The 17616-nt window shown below is 53.6% G+C and overlaps 1 protein-coding gene across 2 annotated transcripts; it reads right to left on the bottom strand.

Moving 5' to 3' along the window:
- Positions 1-383: 383 nt before the first annotated feature.
- SLC2A5 (solute carrier family 2 member 5) lies at positions 384-17248 on the bottom strand. Of its 2 annotated transcripts, XM_081305740.1 has the most exons (11): positions 15613-17248; positions 15016-15176; positions 10217-10341; positions 6131-6283; positions 3393-3518; positions 3120-3307; positions 2918-3028; positions 2112-2213; positions 1777-1852; positions 1223-1350; positions 384-1137 (listed from the first exon to the last, which is right to left on the bottom strand). In XM_081305740.1, exons 2-11 carry the CDS (start codon positions 15171-15173, stop codon positions 931-933), a joined length of 1374 nt encoding a protein of 457 aa, XP_081161866.1. In that variant the 5' UTR covers positions 15174-15176; positions 15613-17248; the 3' UTR covers positions 384-930. The 2 variants fall into 2 exon arrangements, with proteins under 2 accessions (XP_081161866.1, XP_081161865.1); XM_081305739.1 differs by lacking the exon at positions 15613-17248 and having other exon boundaries at positions 15016-15482.
- Positions 17249-17616: the final 368 nt, after the last annotated feature.

The raw sequence follows: 17616 nt of genomic DNA, 5'->3' as shown, positions 1-17616 counted from the left end.
ACACATGCACACACCAACACACACACTCGCACACGCCTCTTGATTATTCATGTCTCTTAAGAAAAGTCTCCAGTGCTGCCATGTTGGTGTGGGGGCGCCTGCTTCTTCCTGGTTCCCCACTCCTGCAGCCCTGCCTTTAGGCCCCTTGGTATTCACCATGAACCTGGGGATCAGGTGCCTTTCCCAACCTTAAATTTAACATCTCATTTTGCTGTTCTTTCAGCAGAAGAGGTTTGCATGCCTCGTCCGCTCCAGACACCCCGCCTCGAGGGCTGACATCCAGCACAGCCCAGGGAGCAGGGAGCAGCCCTCCTGCTCTGATCTGCTCACGGAGAATTGGGTGCATTCTTGGTGAAAAGTTATCAGATTGGTTTTATTAACTATACAGAAGCAATTCCATTTCCCCTAGCGATATAATTTAGGATCATCAATTTGAACTCAGGTAATATATCCCCAGGGACCCTTCTCCAGCTTTCTCTAAGTCATTATTCTTGATACCACTCTTTGCAAGTCAGGAGAAGGGTGGGATCAGAGGATGAATTCAGCTTTCCACAGTGCTGGTGGCCCCAGGAGGTCCGTGGGGCCACAGAAGAGAGTTAGTTTCACTGACAAAATTGGATTCCTCCCATCTGTCCCTGTAGTACCTATTTTTGTTAGAAAAGCTGTATCACCAAGAGCCCCACAGCAGCTGGCCCAGCAGGTGAGGAATGACGGTGTGCAGACACAGGGCTGGGCAGAGGTGACGGGGGGGGGGGGGGGGGGGGGCGGGACAGCATGGAGGCTCCTGGACTGTCCCTCTGGGCGGGGAGGTCAGCCTGAGACCTGCATTCCACACCAGACTTGTTCCGTTTCTGGATGTCACAGGCAAACAGAAGTCAGGGGAAAGTCCTGGGAGGAGGCTCCACGCAGACCTGCTCCACAGGCTCCTCTTCACTGCTGCTTTGAGGTGTCCGATGGAAAGGTTTTCAGCTCCTCCTTCTCCGGGTGGATTCCCGACACCTTGTTCAAATTGGCGAAGATCTGATTGATCTCGATGAAGGTCTTGGACTTGGTCTCGGGGATAATGAAGAAGGTGTAGATGGTGGTGAGGAGACATATTATGGCAAAGATGATGAAGCTGTAAGCACCAAGGCCCACCTGTGGGGAGAGGCAGATGAGGCTGTACCAGGTCCTCGCTCCATTATTGGGGTGTGGGGGTGCTGGGGCTCCGGGTCCCACTCACTTGAATGAAGGGGAAGACCAAGCCCACAGTGAAGTTGGACAGCCAGTGGACACTGCCCCCGATCATGAAGGCAGCTGGCCTGGAGGACTGCAGGAAGATCTCAGTGATGATCAGCGCAGGGATGGGACCTGGTGGGGGGGGGGAAGCAAGGGGAGTTGTCTCCCCCGAAGGCGGAGCAGCCACAAAGGGCCCTTGAGTCCTTGGATGTGCTGGTGAACCGGGCACCCGGCTCTAGGGACAATGGGGTATCTCCAGGACATGGGGGCTTCTGAAGTGGCAGTGTGAGGAGGCAAATGGGAGTTCACAAGGATGTCTGGCGCAATGGGTGGCATCCTGCGAGAGCCGCCAGCCAGTGGCCCGTGTCAGGATCACAGGTTGGCCACCTGCATCACAGCTTGGCTGTTTTTACTCAAGTTATGCCCCACCCAAGCCCTGCGCAAGAGGAAGAGGACAGGAGCTCTCCCTGGGCCTCCAGGGGAAGCTCAAGCCAGAAGCTCAAGTCGGCGGGCGTGGACAGGGCACTGAAACCGTGAGGTCAGCTCTGGGGCACATACTGGGCCCGAGGGCATGTCCTATGACATAGATGATGACGCAGGCAATGCTGACATAGGGCATCCAGGAGACGGTGTCCTGTGGGGACAGAACGGAGCTGGTTAGCACCTGGCAAAGCAAGCACCAGTGGGGACAGGGACCTGGGGGACTTTAGCCACTCTGCCCAGGTGCAGGGATGGCACTTGTTCCACAATGCCACTTCAATGAGCTTTGAAGAGTGAGCATAGAGGGGGCTGTCGGTCGCTGATGGGCCAACAAATTCACTCTTGTGCCTTGTCCTTACAACGTGTCCTCTCAATACGCATCAGGGCCAGCACAGCTCAGTCCCCTTCCTTACCTGCAGTGCCAGAGCCACGGTCAGCACAGCGCAGGCCATGAAGCAGGTGGAGAAGCCCAGGAGCAGTAGACGCCTCCTGCCCCAGAGCTCCACCACGAACACCTGGAGGGGGGTTTGGAGGAGGGAGGAAGTGGGCTCTGGAGGGGCCACCAGGTGCCTTTCTGGCCTGGCCGCACCCCTGCTTGGAGCTGCCGCTGTGGGAAAGCCTTGCCATCCGCATACCCTCTTCCGAGGGGCTGGGAGGGATGGGTGCCCACCCATGTGCACACTTGATAATCACGTGCCCTTGTGTGGCCAGCAGGAGGTCTGCCTGTGTCATTGGGCCCTGGCTGTCCATCCTCTAAGGAGACATTACTTCAAGGGCCTCTTAACCCTGCAGCCCTAGGCCTTAGGACCCCACCCCCCAACCACTGGGTGCCGGAGACCTCGATGCAATCAAGAGATTCTGCCTGCACAGAGGCCTGGCCCCCCGCCAGAGATGGTGGAGAGCCGTGAGCCGTGGGCTTTTGCAGGGCCAACATGATGCCCAGTCAGGGGCTCTCTCTTTTCTTGCCATGTTGTGGCCCAGTACAACTCCGGGTCCCCACTGTAAGAGTTGGAGCAGAGCCACCCGACACACTGGGAGCTCCTGGAGTGGTGGGGTTTGGGCCTCCATCTTTGGGGGTCTCCAGTGGAGCTGGAGACCTCAGAGGCTGGGCGCAAGGACCCAAGGGGCATGATGGCCCCTCAGGTCCCGGCTCCCTCCTCTGTGGGGAGGGGTGCTCTCCAGATGTCCCTGCGTCCTCGGTGGCCAATGGGACACTCACAGTGCATAAGGTCATGAACACGTTGACGGCCCCGGTGCCGGCCGTCACGTACTGGACGTCGTTGGCCTCCACGCCGGCGCTCAGGTAGATCTGGTCAGCGTAGTAGTAGATCTGGAAGGGGACGGCGGGCGGGCCTCAGGGACCTGCGGGCAGGTGGCTTGTGCCCGGCCCCTGCCGCCCGCGCCGGCCCGGGGGCACCCACCGCGTTCACGCCGGACAGCTGCTGGCCAGCCATGAGGGTGATGATGGAGATGAGCTGCCAGCGCAGGGACTTGAGGCGGAACAGCTTCCGCACCGAGATGAAGCCCGCCGCCCGCTCCGCCTCGTCCTCCCGCCGGATCTCCTCCACCTCCTCGTCCACCTCGTCCCAGCCGCGCACCCGCCGCAGGGCTGCGGGAGGGACAGCAGAGGCGTCGGGCCACCCGGGGCAGCGGACGCGGGGCGGCCACCTCCACCGCCAGCCAGCGGGCCTTACCGTTCCTGGCAGCTTCTTCGTTTTTCTTCTGAATCAGCAGGTACCGGGGGCTCTCGGGGAAGAAGGGGAGCAGCAGGACCTGCAGCACGGCGGGGACCGCGGTCAGCGCCAGGAGGATGGGCCAGCCTAGGGGCGAGCGGCTTGTCAGAGGCCTGCACTGCCCCTGCCAGGCACCCTTGGGGGACACAGGCCTTCCCAAGGCAGACTCCCAGCAGACGCTCAGGGAATACTTACAGAATGGCCACTGAACACCTACCAGGTGGGCTAAAGGGAAAGGCCTGACCGTACCAAGTGCCCGGCAGAACACAGGCGAATGGGTGTTCTCCTGTGTCACCCTGCCCACATGGCGTCCTTCAGAAGACACTTGTCAGGAGCCTGGAAGCAGGGCACACTCGACTGACCTCGCCAGCCCACCCCAGGCATGTGCATGGACAAGCTTGTGCCCAGGTCACAGGGACTGACCGCTGGAATGGTCAGAGCAACATTGGTAATGGAAACAAAACCAGGAAACCCTGCAAGATCTGTAACAGTCCACGCAGAGTGGATGCGGGAGCCGGGGTGGGAATTTGATACCGCAACCAAACAAAGCCAGCCACAACGTGAACGGACACCAGGCCGAGTGACATCTCCGCCAACGTAATGCCCTGACGTCAAGTTCAGAAGCAGGTGAGGTTAACCCCATCGTTAGCAAAGGTGGGGAAACAGGAGGCGAGGGCCAGGATATGACTACGGGGTGGGGAGACCTGAGTGAGGGGCACAGCAGGCCTGGGGGGCTCCTGCCCTTCTCATGCAGGGGATTGATTTCTATTTGATATTTGATTTGATTTCTATTTTCATTCATTTCTCCTTGATTTTTGTTTTTCCTCCTTATTGTTCATGCTGTTGCACAATAAAAATATTCACATAAGGAACTGAGCAGCTCGAGGTCTTTCTCCAAGTGGGGTATGCCCTGCTTTTCCCCTGGGCTCCAACAGGCGACCATATGGGCATTTATGTGTCAGGTACTGGCCTAACTTTCTGTCCCGGGTTAACTCACTGCTTCTCTCAGTGCCCTTACCAGGGAGGTTCCAGGACCAGCCCCACTGTACCCATGGCAACAGCGAGGCCTGCAGAGTGTGGGCCCCTCGGCCAGGTCTCACGGTTATTTGGGAGTCAAGTTGAAGCAGGCTGATCTTAACCACGTGGCTGACAGATTTTTCATTCAATTTAAGGCTATAACCAGCTGACAATCAGTGATGTACCACTGGTCTCTTACAGTAGAGTCTAGCTATGCAATGGACCAGCAACACCCACACTGAGACATGACCTTTCTCAAGTCACATTTCAACCTCAGAACCTTCTCTTTAGCCTATAACCCCCGGGGTTCCTGACCAGCAACCTGACCTCCTACTTTGTCCAGAAAACAAGTGCCATAAAATGTAGCTCAAGTTCTGCCCTGACCACCTCGCTCCAGGCTGGACCATCATCCAGAATCCAGGGGCCTGGCTAGTCCTGGAGGCTTTGACCATCCCCCGCTGTCAGGTTTGTGGCAAAGGCTGACTTCTTACCTGGCCTCTGAGCCCATCCCCGGGCCCCACCAACTCCTAAGTTGCTGAAGTTCCCCTAAGTACAGATCCAGATTCTGTTTGTCTATCTTGCCCTCCCTTGACTTCTTCGCAGCCTTGGACACTGGGCCTGCCCTCTTCCTGTGCATCTTCTAGCGTCTTCTCTGACTCAATTATTGTCTCCTGGCCTTCCCTGTTTTTTGAGTACCTGTTATGTGCCAGGAACCATGCTGGAAATTCTAAGATGGAAAAGGCCAAGCACTACCCTCTGTACACCCAGGCTGCAGGAAAGTTAAAGTAAGAACTGGGAGCACAACGTGTCCCTCAGGATTTGCAGTTCACCAAAGACACAAGAATTTTGTACTCCTGTCTCTTCTGCCCAGGTCTGGAACACTGTCCTCCTGACCCCTAGTCCAGGCTGTCTCTGAAGCCCCTCTTCCTGGGCAGAAGCAATCCCTCCTTCCTGCGCAGACAGAGCTCTGCACATTGCTCCAAGTCCTGCTGGTTGGGAGCTCCTGGGGACAGGAACCTGGTGCATTCAAGTTGGGTCTCAGTTCCTAAGGAAGGTGTGGCACCTCAACATAGGTGCCCTGACTGTAGGAGTGATGGGAAGGCAGGAGGGTGTGGCGGTTAACACAGACTCCTGGCTCTATATCCCCAGAGGCCTTGGGCACGTTTTCCAGTCTCTCTTCTATGCTGTGAGATGGGTATAACCACAGCACATGCTTGCACGGGGCTGTCTGGAGGAAGGTATGGGGTACTCTAGAAGACAAGGCTCCTGGCCCCCAGCACTCTATTTTGACTGTTGTGATGATTAAATCTGGTTTTCGTTTCAGAAGTTCCAGACCCAAGACAAAGAAAGCGGGGTGGTGTGAAAGCAATACCAACTACGGGCACACTGTTGGCTGTCACTGTGGGGCCACTGGCCACCGTATGGACAGCCTCTGAGCAGGCCAAGAGCAGCTGGCCTTCCTGTTCCACCTTGCTCATCTCCTAAGGGGAAGCTGTCACCAGCACTTGTTCAGGGGCTGCACAGGGACAAACAGCACACCAACAATGTGGACTCAGGGTAGCAGAGGGTCCCAGGGACAGCCAGCCCACCAGAGAGAAAAGGCCAGCCTGCAGATGCTTCCTGGCCTGAGCAGGCACCTGCGGCAGGGGAGGCGTTGGGAGAGGGGCAGGGTCCCCGCTCACCTTCTTCGTTGGCGAGGATATTCCGAAGACCAAGCAGCTGGGCTACAAGGATGCCGATGGTGATGAAGAGCTGGGGCACCACCCCGAGGGCCCCCCGCAGGTTTTTAGGGGCCAGCTCCCCTAAGTACATAGGGACCACGTTGGAAGACACACCTGGGAGGAGGGTTGGAGCAAAAACGCAGTCAGGAGCAGTTGTCCAACCGGGTGGGCCGAGTCTGCAGAGCTACTGTTACTCAGCCATCAGATGCTCGGCTGGAACTTCCTCGGAATGGCCACAGAGACAGCGAACACCTCTTTTCATGCTTAGCCTCTTAAACTCTAAATCAGGCCAGAGAAGCTCCTGCCCAGGAGCACTTGCCGCTTAACAGGGGTCACCTAGGGGCACAGGTTATCCAGACCTGGGGTCTCCCCTCCCAGCTGCTCTGGGTAGACCCCTGTCCTGGAGCGACCCCTGCTCTCCAGCTTCACCTTCAGGGGTGAGTATAGATCACAGCAAAAGCCAATGGTCAGCACACCAGTCACAGTTACCAGCAAACATCAAAACTGTTAGTCTAATTGGGGACATCTGCATTTCTGGGATTTCTGCAAGGCCTGGACTTCCGTCATCCTGGAGTGTGACCTCCTTAAGAAAGGTAGAGGGGCTGGGGCTGGGGCTCAGCGGCAGAGCGCTTGCCTAGCTGTAGGTTTGATCCTCAGCACTACATAAAAAATAAATAAATAAAATAAAGGCATTCTGTCCATCTACAACTACCAAAAAAAAAAAAAAAAACCACACACACACACATACACACACACACACACACCACACAGGTAGGATTGAATTCTGTGGAGTCTGAAGTACCCCACATACAGCATCTCATTTAATCCCCCAGAAGCACATCGAGAGCTGGGGGCCTCAGGAAGCCCTGAGGGGCTATGACAAGTCCAGGTGTCCTGGGCCAAGCTGAGGCTCAGGATCATCCTGGGGTTACAGGGAGACTCTGTCACACAGGCAGACCCTGAGGGAACAGTTTGGGGTGAGGGGAGGGAAGAACTTCTGGTGACCGGAGTTTATTTGGTAACATTGAATAGGAAGGCACCAAAGTCATCTTCCTTTGAAATTCTCTGCTTTGTGTTTCAAAGGAGACAGTTCATGAAAACTCTTTCCTGTCATCAGAGCAAAGAGGGGCATCTTTAAAGCAGCCCTCAGCATGCGGTGGGTGGGGGCAGCACCTCCAGGCTCAGTGCACACAGGCCTGCAAAGGAAGGCCCCAGATGCCAGCTCGGTTCTTGCCACTTAGCACCCAGTGGGCCCTCGAGGCTGCTTTTTAATGGCAAGCACTTCTCAGCTTCATTAAGATATGAAAATCCAGGAGCGCACCTGTAATCCCAGTGATTCGGGAGGCCACGGCAGGAGGATGGCAAGTTCAGGGTCAGCCTCAGCAAACTGGCGAGGCCCTAAGTGACTCAGTGAGACACTGTCTCAAATAAATTTTTAAATAAAGTTGGGGGGCCGAGTGGGTGGGCTGGGGATGTGGCTTAGTGGGAAAGAAGCCCTGGGTTCAATCCTAGTACAAGAAAGAAAGAAGGAAGGAAGGAAGGAAGGGAGGGAGGGAGGGAGGGAGGGAAGGAAGGACAGCCCAACCCCAGGAGACCTGTGAAGGGACGGCACTGGGCTCGCCCCGCCAGCAGCACCGATGGCTTTCAGAAGCCTTGTGGCTTTCAAGAAGTAAACCCCTCGGAGCCAGCCTTGGGCTCTCTTGCCAAGATGGGGACAAACAGCAACCGAGTGGACAGTGAGCCCCTGCAGTCCCATCCTGGTGCCTTGGCGCCTCCCTGGACGGGACTGGGCACTTCATCTCTCAGTGGCTTCATTTTCACGTCAGTGGGGTGTGGACGTGGCATGCAGCTGGAGAGGCGTCTCGCGGGCTTTCAGGAGCCTGGTGAAAGGCCTCTTGCACCTGCTGGTGTCCCCCAAGTTGGACGGAGGACGGGGTTCCTGAGACCTCCGTGGGAGGCTGTGAGACTGGCTTCCCCTTTCACTCCCACCCCCCTGGGAGCATAGTGTGGAGTTTCCCAGAAGCTAGCTGCCGTGCGACGTCACAACCAACTCGACACAGGCAGGCTGGGAACCCAGGGGTCTTCTTAGTAAGCCACACATTAAGAGATTTGCAAAAATGTCCAACAAGGCCACTTGTTTTTGGTATTAAAACATAAAATTGTTTCTAACTAAAATATGTAATGGGCCCATTATTTTTAAAAATGAATGATTGCACTTCTTGGTTGCAGTCTGGGTCGGGGACGTGCTGGGGTTTGAACCTGGGACCTGAGGCATGATAGATAAGCACTCTACCAAGGAGCTACATCCCCAACCCCTTTTCTTGAAAAAGAAAAAAATTACTTTAAGACAGAGTCTCCCAGGCTGACCTTGAATTTGTGATCCAACCGCCTTGGTCTCTAGAGTTACAGACTCTTGGTAGCTAGAGTTACAGACATGCATCACCACGTGGCTTGTTTGCAATGTTTAATGTGGAGTCCTTTATACTTTTAAGATGCAAAGAAATCCTGAGACCCATAGTTTGTGAAGCATTGACCTGAAGTAATACTTAAGAGTAAAGGTCGGGGGTTTTAATTGTGATTTACTTTCTATTGGAGCCTGTTCTGTATTTCTCTCAGAGTCAATTCTGAATTGTCTGTGGTTAGAGGAGAAGAAACTGGACCTGCTCACTCCTGACATTGTTTAGGAATCCTCTATTTTATTTATTTATTATTTTTTAGTTGTAGATGGACACAATATCTTTATTTTATTTTTATGTGGTGCTGAGGATCGAACCTAGGGCCTCGCACGTGCTAGGCGAGCGCTCTACCGCTGAGCCTCAACCCCAGGAATCCTCTATTTTTTGAAAGCTGCACCTGGCAAGTAAAACCGCTGAGCCAGCGAGGCTCCATGGCAGGAAACCTGTCCCTATCCTCTTCTCCCCTACCTGTGATTCTCTGTCATTTCCCCCAACAGCAGTCTTTGTGACGTCTCTGCTCTGTCACTGGGCTCCATCTGACAACCAGCCAAACCACTACTCTGTCCCTAATTCCACATGTGAAAGAAGGAAAGCCAAGCTCACTGGCCATGCTGGGACTATGACAGAAGGAAGCGCTGAGATGCCCCGGGAACAGATTTCAGGAGATGCCATCTGCACCTGTAGGACTCTGTGCCCTGGGCCCTCCCCTGGTCTGACCCTGGGAACCGCTGCCTGTTGACAATGCTGACCTGGGGAGGCCTCTGGGCGGCAGCCTCAGCGGACAGGTCGGAGGTGGGCTGTGCCAAGCAGCACCACAGTTGTTAGGGGAGAGGCCTCGGGTCACTCAGCGGGTGCACGTGTGGGAAAAGGTGAGAGAGCACCCAGGAAAGGCCTCTGGCCACTGCAGACTGCCCTATGAAAGTTGCAAGGCTCTTCTCCTTACTGTGTTTCTGGTAGAGGGATTCAGGCATCAGATGGCTTCTCAAGCTTCAAGAGTAACTCACAGCCAAACCAAACCACACCAAACCCCCAGAAATACACTGTACTCTGCAACCCGTTCTCCCATTAATATGCAAATGAATAAGAGAAACAAACGTTTCAAGAGATGATTCTATTTTCACCACATATGACAAAATCTGATAAAAAAATAAAAACCAACACCAAACCCCAGGCTGCCCACTAAACAGATGTCACCACCCGCTAACTGGCCCTGACCTGCCCCCAGGAAATGCTGAGACACTGAGATTAAAGGATCAGTTGGAAGGACCTTCTAGAGATTCTGAATTTCAGTCTTGCAGAGCACAGTTTCCTGGGTGGGAGAGTGCCAGCCTAGCAAGTGTGAGGCCCTGGGTTCAAACCCCAGCACGGCCAAACAAAACCAGAGACGGCTTCCATCGCAGAGGTCCGCCCAGTGTCTGCTCCAGGTCTGTTTCACAGCGCAGGTGCAGGGTCACTTGAATCTATGTGCTCCAGAGACCCTGGGCTTGTTCAGGTCCCTGGGGACGGGTCCCTCCCTGCAGGCCCCCTGCCGCCCCTGTCCCTGACTGATGACCCTGAATAACAGAATGGCCAGTCAGTGTGGCATCCTTACCTGCACATATTCCCACTAAAAATCTGGAAATAATGATAAGCTCAAAGGCCTTGGCGATTTTACTGCAACCCATGAAGATGGCAGGAACAATGGAAAAGATGTTGTTGAACAGCAAGGTTCCTTTCCTGCAGAGGGTAAAATAGCAGCTCAGGCAGCACAGGCTTCGAGTTTGTTCACGAGAACTCCTGGTATTTGCCCTCGGGGGCTCCCCCAGGTGCAGCAGTGAGCCTCCCTGCTGGGCCTCAGGCTCCTGGGACCTGAGACTGATAGAGGTCAAGCCTGATGTGGGAGCAAAGGGCAGAGGGCGTCAGTAGCGAGAATAGGGGGGAAGGGGCCCCAAAATTAAAATACAGGACGTGGCTTTTGAAATCATAAGCTAATTTGTGGTTTTAATGTAACCTCCCAAACCAAACTGGGTAAGGACATTAGAAACAAATAAAAGCATAGGCCAACTTCACTTAAGTCCACGTAAATGCAAAAATCCTAAATGAAATATTAGCAGGTTCAACGGCATGGATAAAATCCTTCAATATATTCACCATATTAAAGATGGTACTGGGGAAAATGTAGGATTATCTCCTAGAAGTGTCAAAAGAAATCAATAAAACGAAATGCCATTATGATTTTTTAAAAAATGTTGGTACTGGGGACGAACATGAGGACACCACCACTGAGCTACACCCCTAATACTTTTTAAAAATTTTTGAAGCAAAGTTTCCCTAAATTGCTGAGTCTGACCTTGAACCTGTGATCCTCTTGCGTCCCACAGAGCCCCACATAGCCCTTTATGATGAAAAACAAAGAACAGAAAACAAAACAACAACAGTACAAAAATAAACAAAAAAAAGCCCAATAACCAAAAACCAAAACCCCCAAATAAACAAAAAACAATCCAGCCTTAAGTAACTATAGAGAAACTTCTTTCAGCTGATAAAGGGCGTCAACAAAAACCCATAACAAGCATCACACTTAATAAAACCTCGAAAGCATTCCCATGTGATGGAGGAGGAGGCTGAACCGCAGGTGGACTTGGGCCCTGAGATCCTGACTGAAGCAAAGGCCCCTGTGGAGGGGCCTCAGGATGGCGCCAGGAGACAGGGACCTGTCCCTCAGGAGGCTGCGCGGTGGTCCCCGCCTCCTCCTTCCCTCCCTCCCTCACACACACACTTCCCCATCCCCAGCCCTCAATAGATAATTGAGAAAAAGAAAAAGAAAGGCAGACAGCACAGGTCCAGACGACAGAATTCCCAGGGTGATAAACCGCGTTAAATGATGGGGGTCAAACGTGAGGAATCAAGCCGGCCCTTCAGTGGAGGACACTCTCCAACCTCAGTCTCGGTGGGGTAGAGGGAGACTTCTAGAACGCCACTGAACACCTGGACCTCCACAGGCAGAGTCAGCCTCGACGCGGATATGCCCTTCAGGGACATCAACCTGAAGTGGATCGTGGACCTGCCCTAGACCTCAGGGTTCCACGCAAAACCAGAACGTTCCTAGAAGATGGTGTGTGTGTGTGTGGGGGGGCGCCTAGGTGACCCTGGGTTTGGCAATGACTGTTTAGCACAGGTGCTGCAAAGTGACCACTGGCCGTAACCTTTCAGACCCAACACCAAAGGCACGGCCCGGGAAAGAAGAACCGGTAACTTAACACGGAAAAATAAAACGTTTGAAAATATAAGGTTAGGAAAGTGATCAAAAGACCAATAGAGACAAAAAGGGAAGTTGGGTGACAAACTGAGAGCTGACAAAATATAATTTGATGTAAAAATATAAAGCACAAAGAGGAGACTTGTAAAGCCGTAGAAGACAGAATGGCAGCCGGGTGCAGTGGTGCATGCTGTGATCCCGGCAGGCAGGAGCATCCCAAGTGGAGGCCAGCCTCAGCGACTTAGTGAGGCCCTCAGCAACACAGCAAGACCCTGCCTCAAAATAAAAAAATAAAAGGGCTGGGGATGCGTCTCAGTGGTTAAGCACCCCTGGGTTCAATCGTTAGTGCCAAAAACAAACAAAAAAACGAAAGAACGGCAAAGCTAGAAGCAGCACCTCTACAGAACCCTCAACGCAGCCTCAAGATCCATGTGGCCCTGCACTGGGCTGCAGGTGGGTGGCACGTGCCTGCCTAGCATGCCTGAGGCACCGAGTCCTATCCCTAGCACTACAAATAAACATTTAATGTTAGTATAGTCTACTCTGTGTATTTATATATATACAGCATCAACTGAAGTGACCTTAATTTCAGGGACAAATAGATAAGCCAACAAGTTCAATTTGAACGTTTTTTTTTTAACACTTTTTTGTATTTTATTTTGAGACAGAGTGCTTCTGAGTCCTCCTGCCTCAGCCTCCCAAGCCACTGGGATTATAGGCATGTGCCACCACGCCAACTCAGTGTTTTTAATACAACCTTTCAGAATAAGGGGAACATGCTGAAGACCCGAACCAGTGGCACATCAAGGAGGGAGACAGGCTGGGCAGGTGGCACACACCTGCAGTCCCAGCAACAGGAGGCCGAGGCAAGAAGATTGCTTGAGCCTTGGAGGTAGAGGCCAGCCTTGTCAACTTGCAAGACTGACACTCAAAAAAAAAAAAAAAAAAAAAAAAAGAAGGAAGCGGGCCTTGCAAACAATAAGGGTGCAGGCTCCAGAGCGGGTGGTTTTTGGTAGCTGTAGATGGACGGCATGCCTGTTTGTTTACTTTTATGTGGTGCTGAGGATCGAACCCAATGCGTCACAGGTGCGAGGCAAACGCTCTGCCACTGAGCCCCAGCCCCAGCTCCCTCCAGAGAATTTTATAACAACAATAAACCATAATAAAAGTCAGTTTTATTGAAAGAATTGATAAGATGGCATTCGTTAAAATCAAAAATTTCTGCTCTGCGAAAGACACGTCATAATAATGAAAAGACAAGTCACAGACCGGGAGAAAGTGTTTGCAAAAGACCTATTTGATAAAGGACTGTTATGTAAAATATATGAAGAACCCTTAGAGCGTCGGTAGAGCGCTGGCCTCGCATGCCCGACTGCACCGAAAACCAAACAGGAACAGCTCAACGAAGGAAAACCCCATTAATAGGAGGAATTTCCTGGGTTGGAATCCTGAGCACCTGCCCCCTGTATCATCGTGGGTAAGTCACAGCATCTCTCTGGGCCTCATTTTTCCCACCTGCAAAGTGGGGGCTAAGAGTACAGCTGTGTGTGGCTCAGCTAACAGTACAGCTGTGTGTCAGTCTTCAGGTGACCCGCCCTTCACAGCCCTGTAGATGTGGTCAGTCCCTCCATGCCTCGGGCAGGAGGCCATGCTGTTTTACAGCTTTACAGCACATCTTTTCTTTGTAAGTAGAATACACTCCAAAATGATAATAATAAATGCAAATACTTAAGAAAACTTCAAACAACTGAGCGGCTTTGGTCACATTCCCAAGTAGGCAGCTCCATCAGTAACTTCCAAGGCCACCCAAGGGCAAGTCCTTCATTGAGAAGCATCCTGCAGACCTGGCTCTGACCTGGAGGGCGCTGTGCCCCATGGGGATCCACAGGGAAAACTGGGGTCAGTACCATCCTTCCAGGAAGATTTAGGATCTCAGATCCCAAAACAGAGCTTGGGTATTTTTATTCTCAGACCCTTTTAAAAACTGGAGAAGGAACCTTGGTCTGTGCTCTGGTCTTGACCTTTTTTGTCTTTTGTGGTGCCAAGATCAAGTCAGGGCCTCGGGCATGCTAGACCAGGGCTCCACCACTGAGCTGCCCCTCCAGCGCTGGTCTTGACTCTTGAGCTAATTAGATCCTGCGACCTCCCCCAGCCTCCCTGTGCTCCTTATCTGAGATGTGGCCGGTGAGACGTCTCCCTCTCAAGTTCTGTTTATAAACAGGTCACTCCCTAACATGCATGGACTTGAGGTGAGCGAGTGGATGTTTCTAAAGACTTTTTTTTTTTACAATGAAATATACAAATTTTTTAATATTTCTGGAAATAGGGCCAAGGATCAACCCTGACCCTGGTGGTCACAATGCTGTGTCACAGTGGGAGAGATGACCTCAGGCTGCGCTGTCCCACATTGAAGCTCCTGGCATGGATCTGAGCTATGCCAGAGATGCACGGGAGTCAGTGTGGGCTGGACTTGGCACACTGCCTTGTCCCAAGGCAAAAACAGCAGACAGGAAAGGCCTTTGTGTTAGTTTATGACCAGAGTTCAAGAACACTAGGTCAGGACCTCGCCGTGACTGACACCTTGGCCGCACTGTTTCAGCGTCTGAATCTTCTGTTGGCAAAAATGCCAGGGAGAGAATTAGTTTTGGTTTTTGGTGAGAAAATACCTCCAAGGCAAAAGAGCGGCAAGAGCCGAGTGAGTCCCAGACCTGTGACGGCACGAGCTGCTCTTTCCATGTGCCCTGGGAGTCCCAGCCACTGTGACCTTGCCGAGACCCCAAACACTTTGCCAATGTCTGGTCTTCTCCTTATGACCAGAATAGAAAATGAAAATTATCATAGTGGTTCTGCCCTCATCTCATGATAAAGGTTTTACTTAAAAGGCCCATGTGTAAAAACTGGTGATGGGTAGCTGGGTGTGGTGGCACACGCCTGTAATCCCAGTGACACAGGAGGCTGAGGCAGGAGGATCACAAGTTTGAGGCCAGCCTTAGCAACTTAGCAAGATCCTGTCTCAAAATAAAATAAAAAGGGCTGGGGATGTGGCTCCGTGGTAATGCGCCCCTGGGTGCAATTTCCAGTACCAAACAACAACAAAGCACTAATGGAGGGGTCTGTGAATTTTGGGGAATTAAAAATCCTCCTTCTCTTACCTGCCCAAATTATTCACCAGGGGGCCAACCAGGAGGGACCCGATAAAGCCTCCGAAGGGGAACATGGACACTGTCACAGACCACAGCAAGGTCAAAGCGAAGGGGTCAATGAGCTCTCCAGTTCTGTCACCGTAGGTGTCGTTGTAAAACTGCTTCATGAACTGGAAACAAGAGCACAGAACAGCAGTGGTGACCCCGGCCGTCACACCACCCGACGGGACACCCCGCACGCAGACTGCAGCATCACCAGGTGGGGCCAGGGGGCGGGGACCAAGCCCCAGGAGCAGCAAGGTCCCCTGGGGCCCTCCCGGGAAAGCCTCCAGCACATGAACTGCCCAGGGTGGCTCCAGGCTTTCCCTGGGGGCAGCTGCTGCCCACACCAGGCCCCTCCACTCACTCCAGGCCACCCAAGACCAGAGCCCAGCAGGGCCCAGCCCACCGTGTCCCATAGCCAGCTGAGGTCTGGACAGCGGTCAGCTCCCCTAGGGCCCTCCCCTCTCCCTTCCTCAAGGACCTGTGTGTTCCCGGGAGGCCACAGGAGCTTCCAAAGCCCCCGCCTGTTCATTCAGACGTGTCTCCCTCCCCCTGTGACCTCACCTCTGACGGGGAGTTGACCGCGGCCACGTTGTACCCATATTGGAAGGAGGAGCCGAAGGAGGCGATCAGGGTGGCCAGGGCAAGCAGGAGCGTGAGCCTCTGCCAGAGAGATGGGGGTCAGGGAGCAGCAGGGGCCGCGGGACCTCCTGCCCTCACCGGCCTCCAGAGACGTGCCGCGAGGCCTCTGGGCTACTCCATATCCTCAAACCTGCTGCCTGCGCTGCTGGCCGAGGGTGAGGACTGGCTTTCTCCATGGTGACAACTGGGACCTGCAGGGTCCGATGGCTCTTTGTTACAGGGGACTGTCCTGGGCACCGGGGATGTCTCCAGCCTCCCTGTTTTCTGCTCCTCAGATGCCAGTTGCACCCCTTCTCTAGATGTGAGGGCCCAGGTGTCTGTAGGTTCTCTGACTGCCCCTGGGCTGGGGGAGCGCCCCCTGAGAGGCCCCAGGTCAGAGAGAAACAGACCAACACTCACCGACCCCTGGGATTGCTCCTGTGACACTCCTGACAGTGAACGTGCTCAAGCCCTAAGGCGCAGGCTCCCGACCAGAGAGAAAAACGTGAGCATTTTATCTGGTACCACTGACCCCCGAGTCCCTGGGTGAACTTAACAAGGGGGTGCCACAGTGAGACGCTGCTTGTACATTTCTGGGGACTCTTCAACACAGTGCTCTGGGAAAATAGCCCCCTTCCGCCCAGGAAGAAACTCAAAGCTCCTTTCAGACCATCCTGAATGACAGGAGGGGACACTTTTTTTCTCGCCGGGTGGGCATGGAACCCTGGGCCTCACGCATGCCAGGCCCTCTGAGGTGCATCCCGGCCTGGGAACACATTTCTAGAGGAATGAAACAGGGAGACAGACAGATGTGGGAAGAGCTTTGTTCTCGGAACCTACAGGAGTCATTTTGAATTTTCTCAGGGTCACTTTCTAGCTTAATCCCCACGCTCCTCCTGTCTCCTCTCTGCAGCAAGGACCACGACGCTCCCCCATGGTGTCTGCCAAGGCTAAGAGCGAACCCGCAGCTGGGTGAGCCCGGGCTGTCTGTCTGAATCTCCCGTAGATGTCCCCCGTCACAGGGGACTGTGTTCATGCTTGACCTCTGCGACCGCCCCTCTCCCGGGGCCAGCCCAGGTCTTTGCTGGGCAGTCCCCTGCTGTACCTGAAGGGGAGAGGGTTGGGGAGGCCGACCTGAGAGAAGAGAGCCTGCGTGGTGGTGCTCAGAGAGGAAGGGGTTAACCTGGCCTGCAAGGAAGGGCCCCTGGTCAAGAGCAAAACCACTCCATGCCTACACGGGGAGCTGCGTGGAGGCCACGGACAGGCCATCAGCTGGCGGGAGTGACCATACAGAATGCACCCGTGTGTCAAAACATCAAGCTGACCCCGCACACACTGACCATGTCAACAAACCTCAAGAGAGCTGTTAAAGAAACAGAAGAGCCGTGAACTTAACCCTTCTCAGGTGGCCAACACACGCTTCTCCTTCCACCAAGTGAATTAACACATGGCCGATTGATTAACTATTCATTAACCCATCATGAATTAGCAAATGGCTAGCCCCAGGGCTTCTGGTAAGGAAGATAAGAGCTTCCCCAGAGGCAGCTGTCAAAGTGCACCCAGAGGCGAGGGCAGGGGACAGTGCCCAGGCTTCAGGGCTCCCCACTCGTACACACACGCAGGTCTCGCAGACCGGCTCACTCCCAGCTGGCTGCGTCTGGACCCTTAGTCACTCTCCTAGTGCTGGGATACCGTGGTGAAGAAAGCAAACAAAGACTCCTGCCCACAGCTCTTCTATTTTGTTTGAAAGGGATGAGGGAGAAAAGGAAGAAAACATTGGCTTATCAGTTCTCTTCCCTCTTCCCAGTAAGAGGATTAACTATAAAAGCACCAGAGTCATTCGTGCAGGCAGGTGGCACTCTCCACCTGAGGGCCTGAGCTTTGAAGTCTTCTGGGTCATGGATGCGAGTGTGGTTGGTACGGTGATGACCAAGCACAGCTCAGCTG

Source organism: Spermophilus citellus (assembly GCF_964194105.1).
Source record: "Spermophilus citellus genome assembly, chromosome: 9".
NCBI classification, from domain to species: Eukaryota; Metazoa; Chordata; class Mammalia; order Rodentia; family Sciuridae; genus Spermophilus; species Spermophilus citellus.
The sequence above is the reverse complement of the archived record's forward strand: the minus strand, read 5'-3'. Positions and strand labels throughout refer to the sequence as shown.

What these genes read in the sequence shown, in the direction of transcription:
- SLC2A5 (XM_081305739.1), bottom strand. Translation starts at nt 15,464, where the DNA reads ATGGGACACGGTGGGCTGGGCCCTGCTGGGCTCTGGTCTTGGGTGGCC. An exon ending in AGGACATGCCCTCGGGCCCA is followed by an intron (nt 1,351 to 1,776) that starts GTATGTGCCCCA and finishes CCCCCCCACCAG; the next exon opens with GTCCCATCCCTGCGCTGATC. An exon ending in TGGTCTTCCCCTTCATTCAA is followed by an intron (nt 1,138 to 1,222) that starts GTGAGTGGGACC and finishes CTCTCCCCACAG; the next exon opens with GTGGGCCTTGGTGCTTACAG.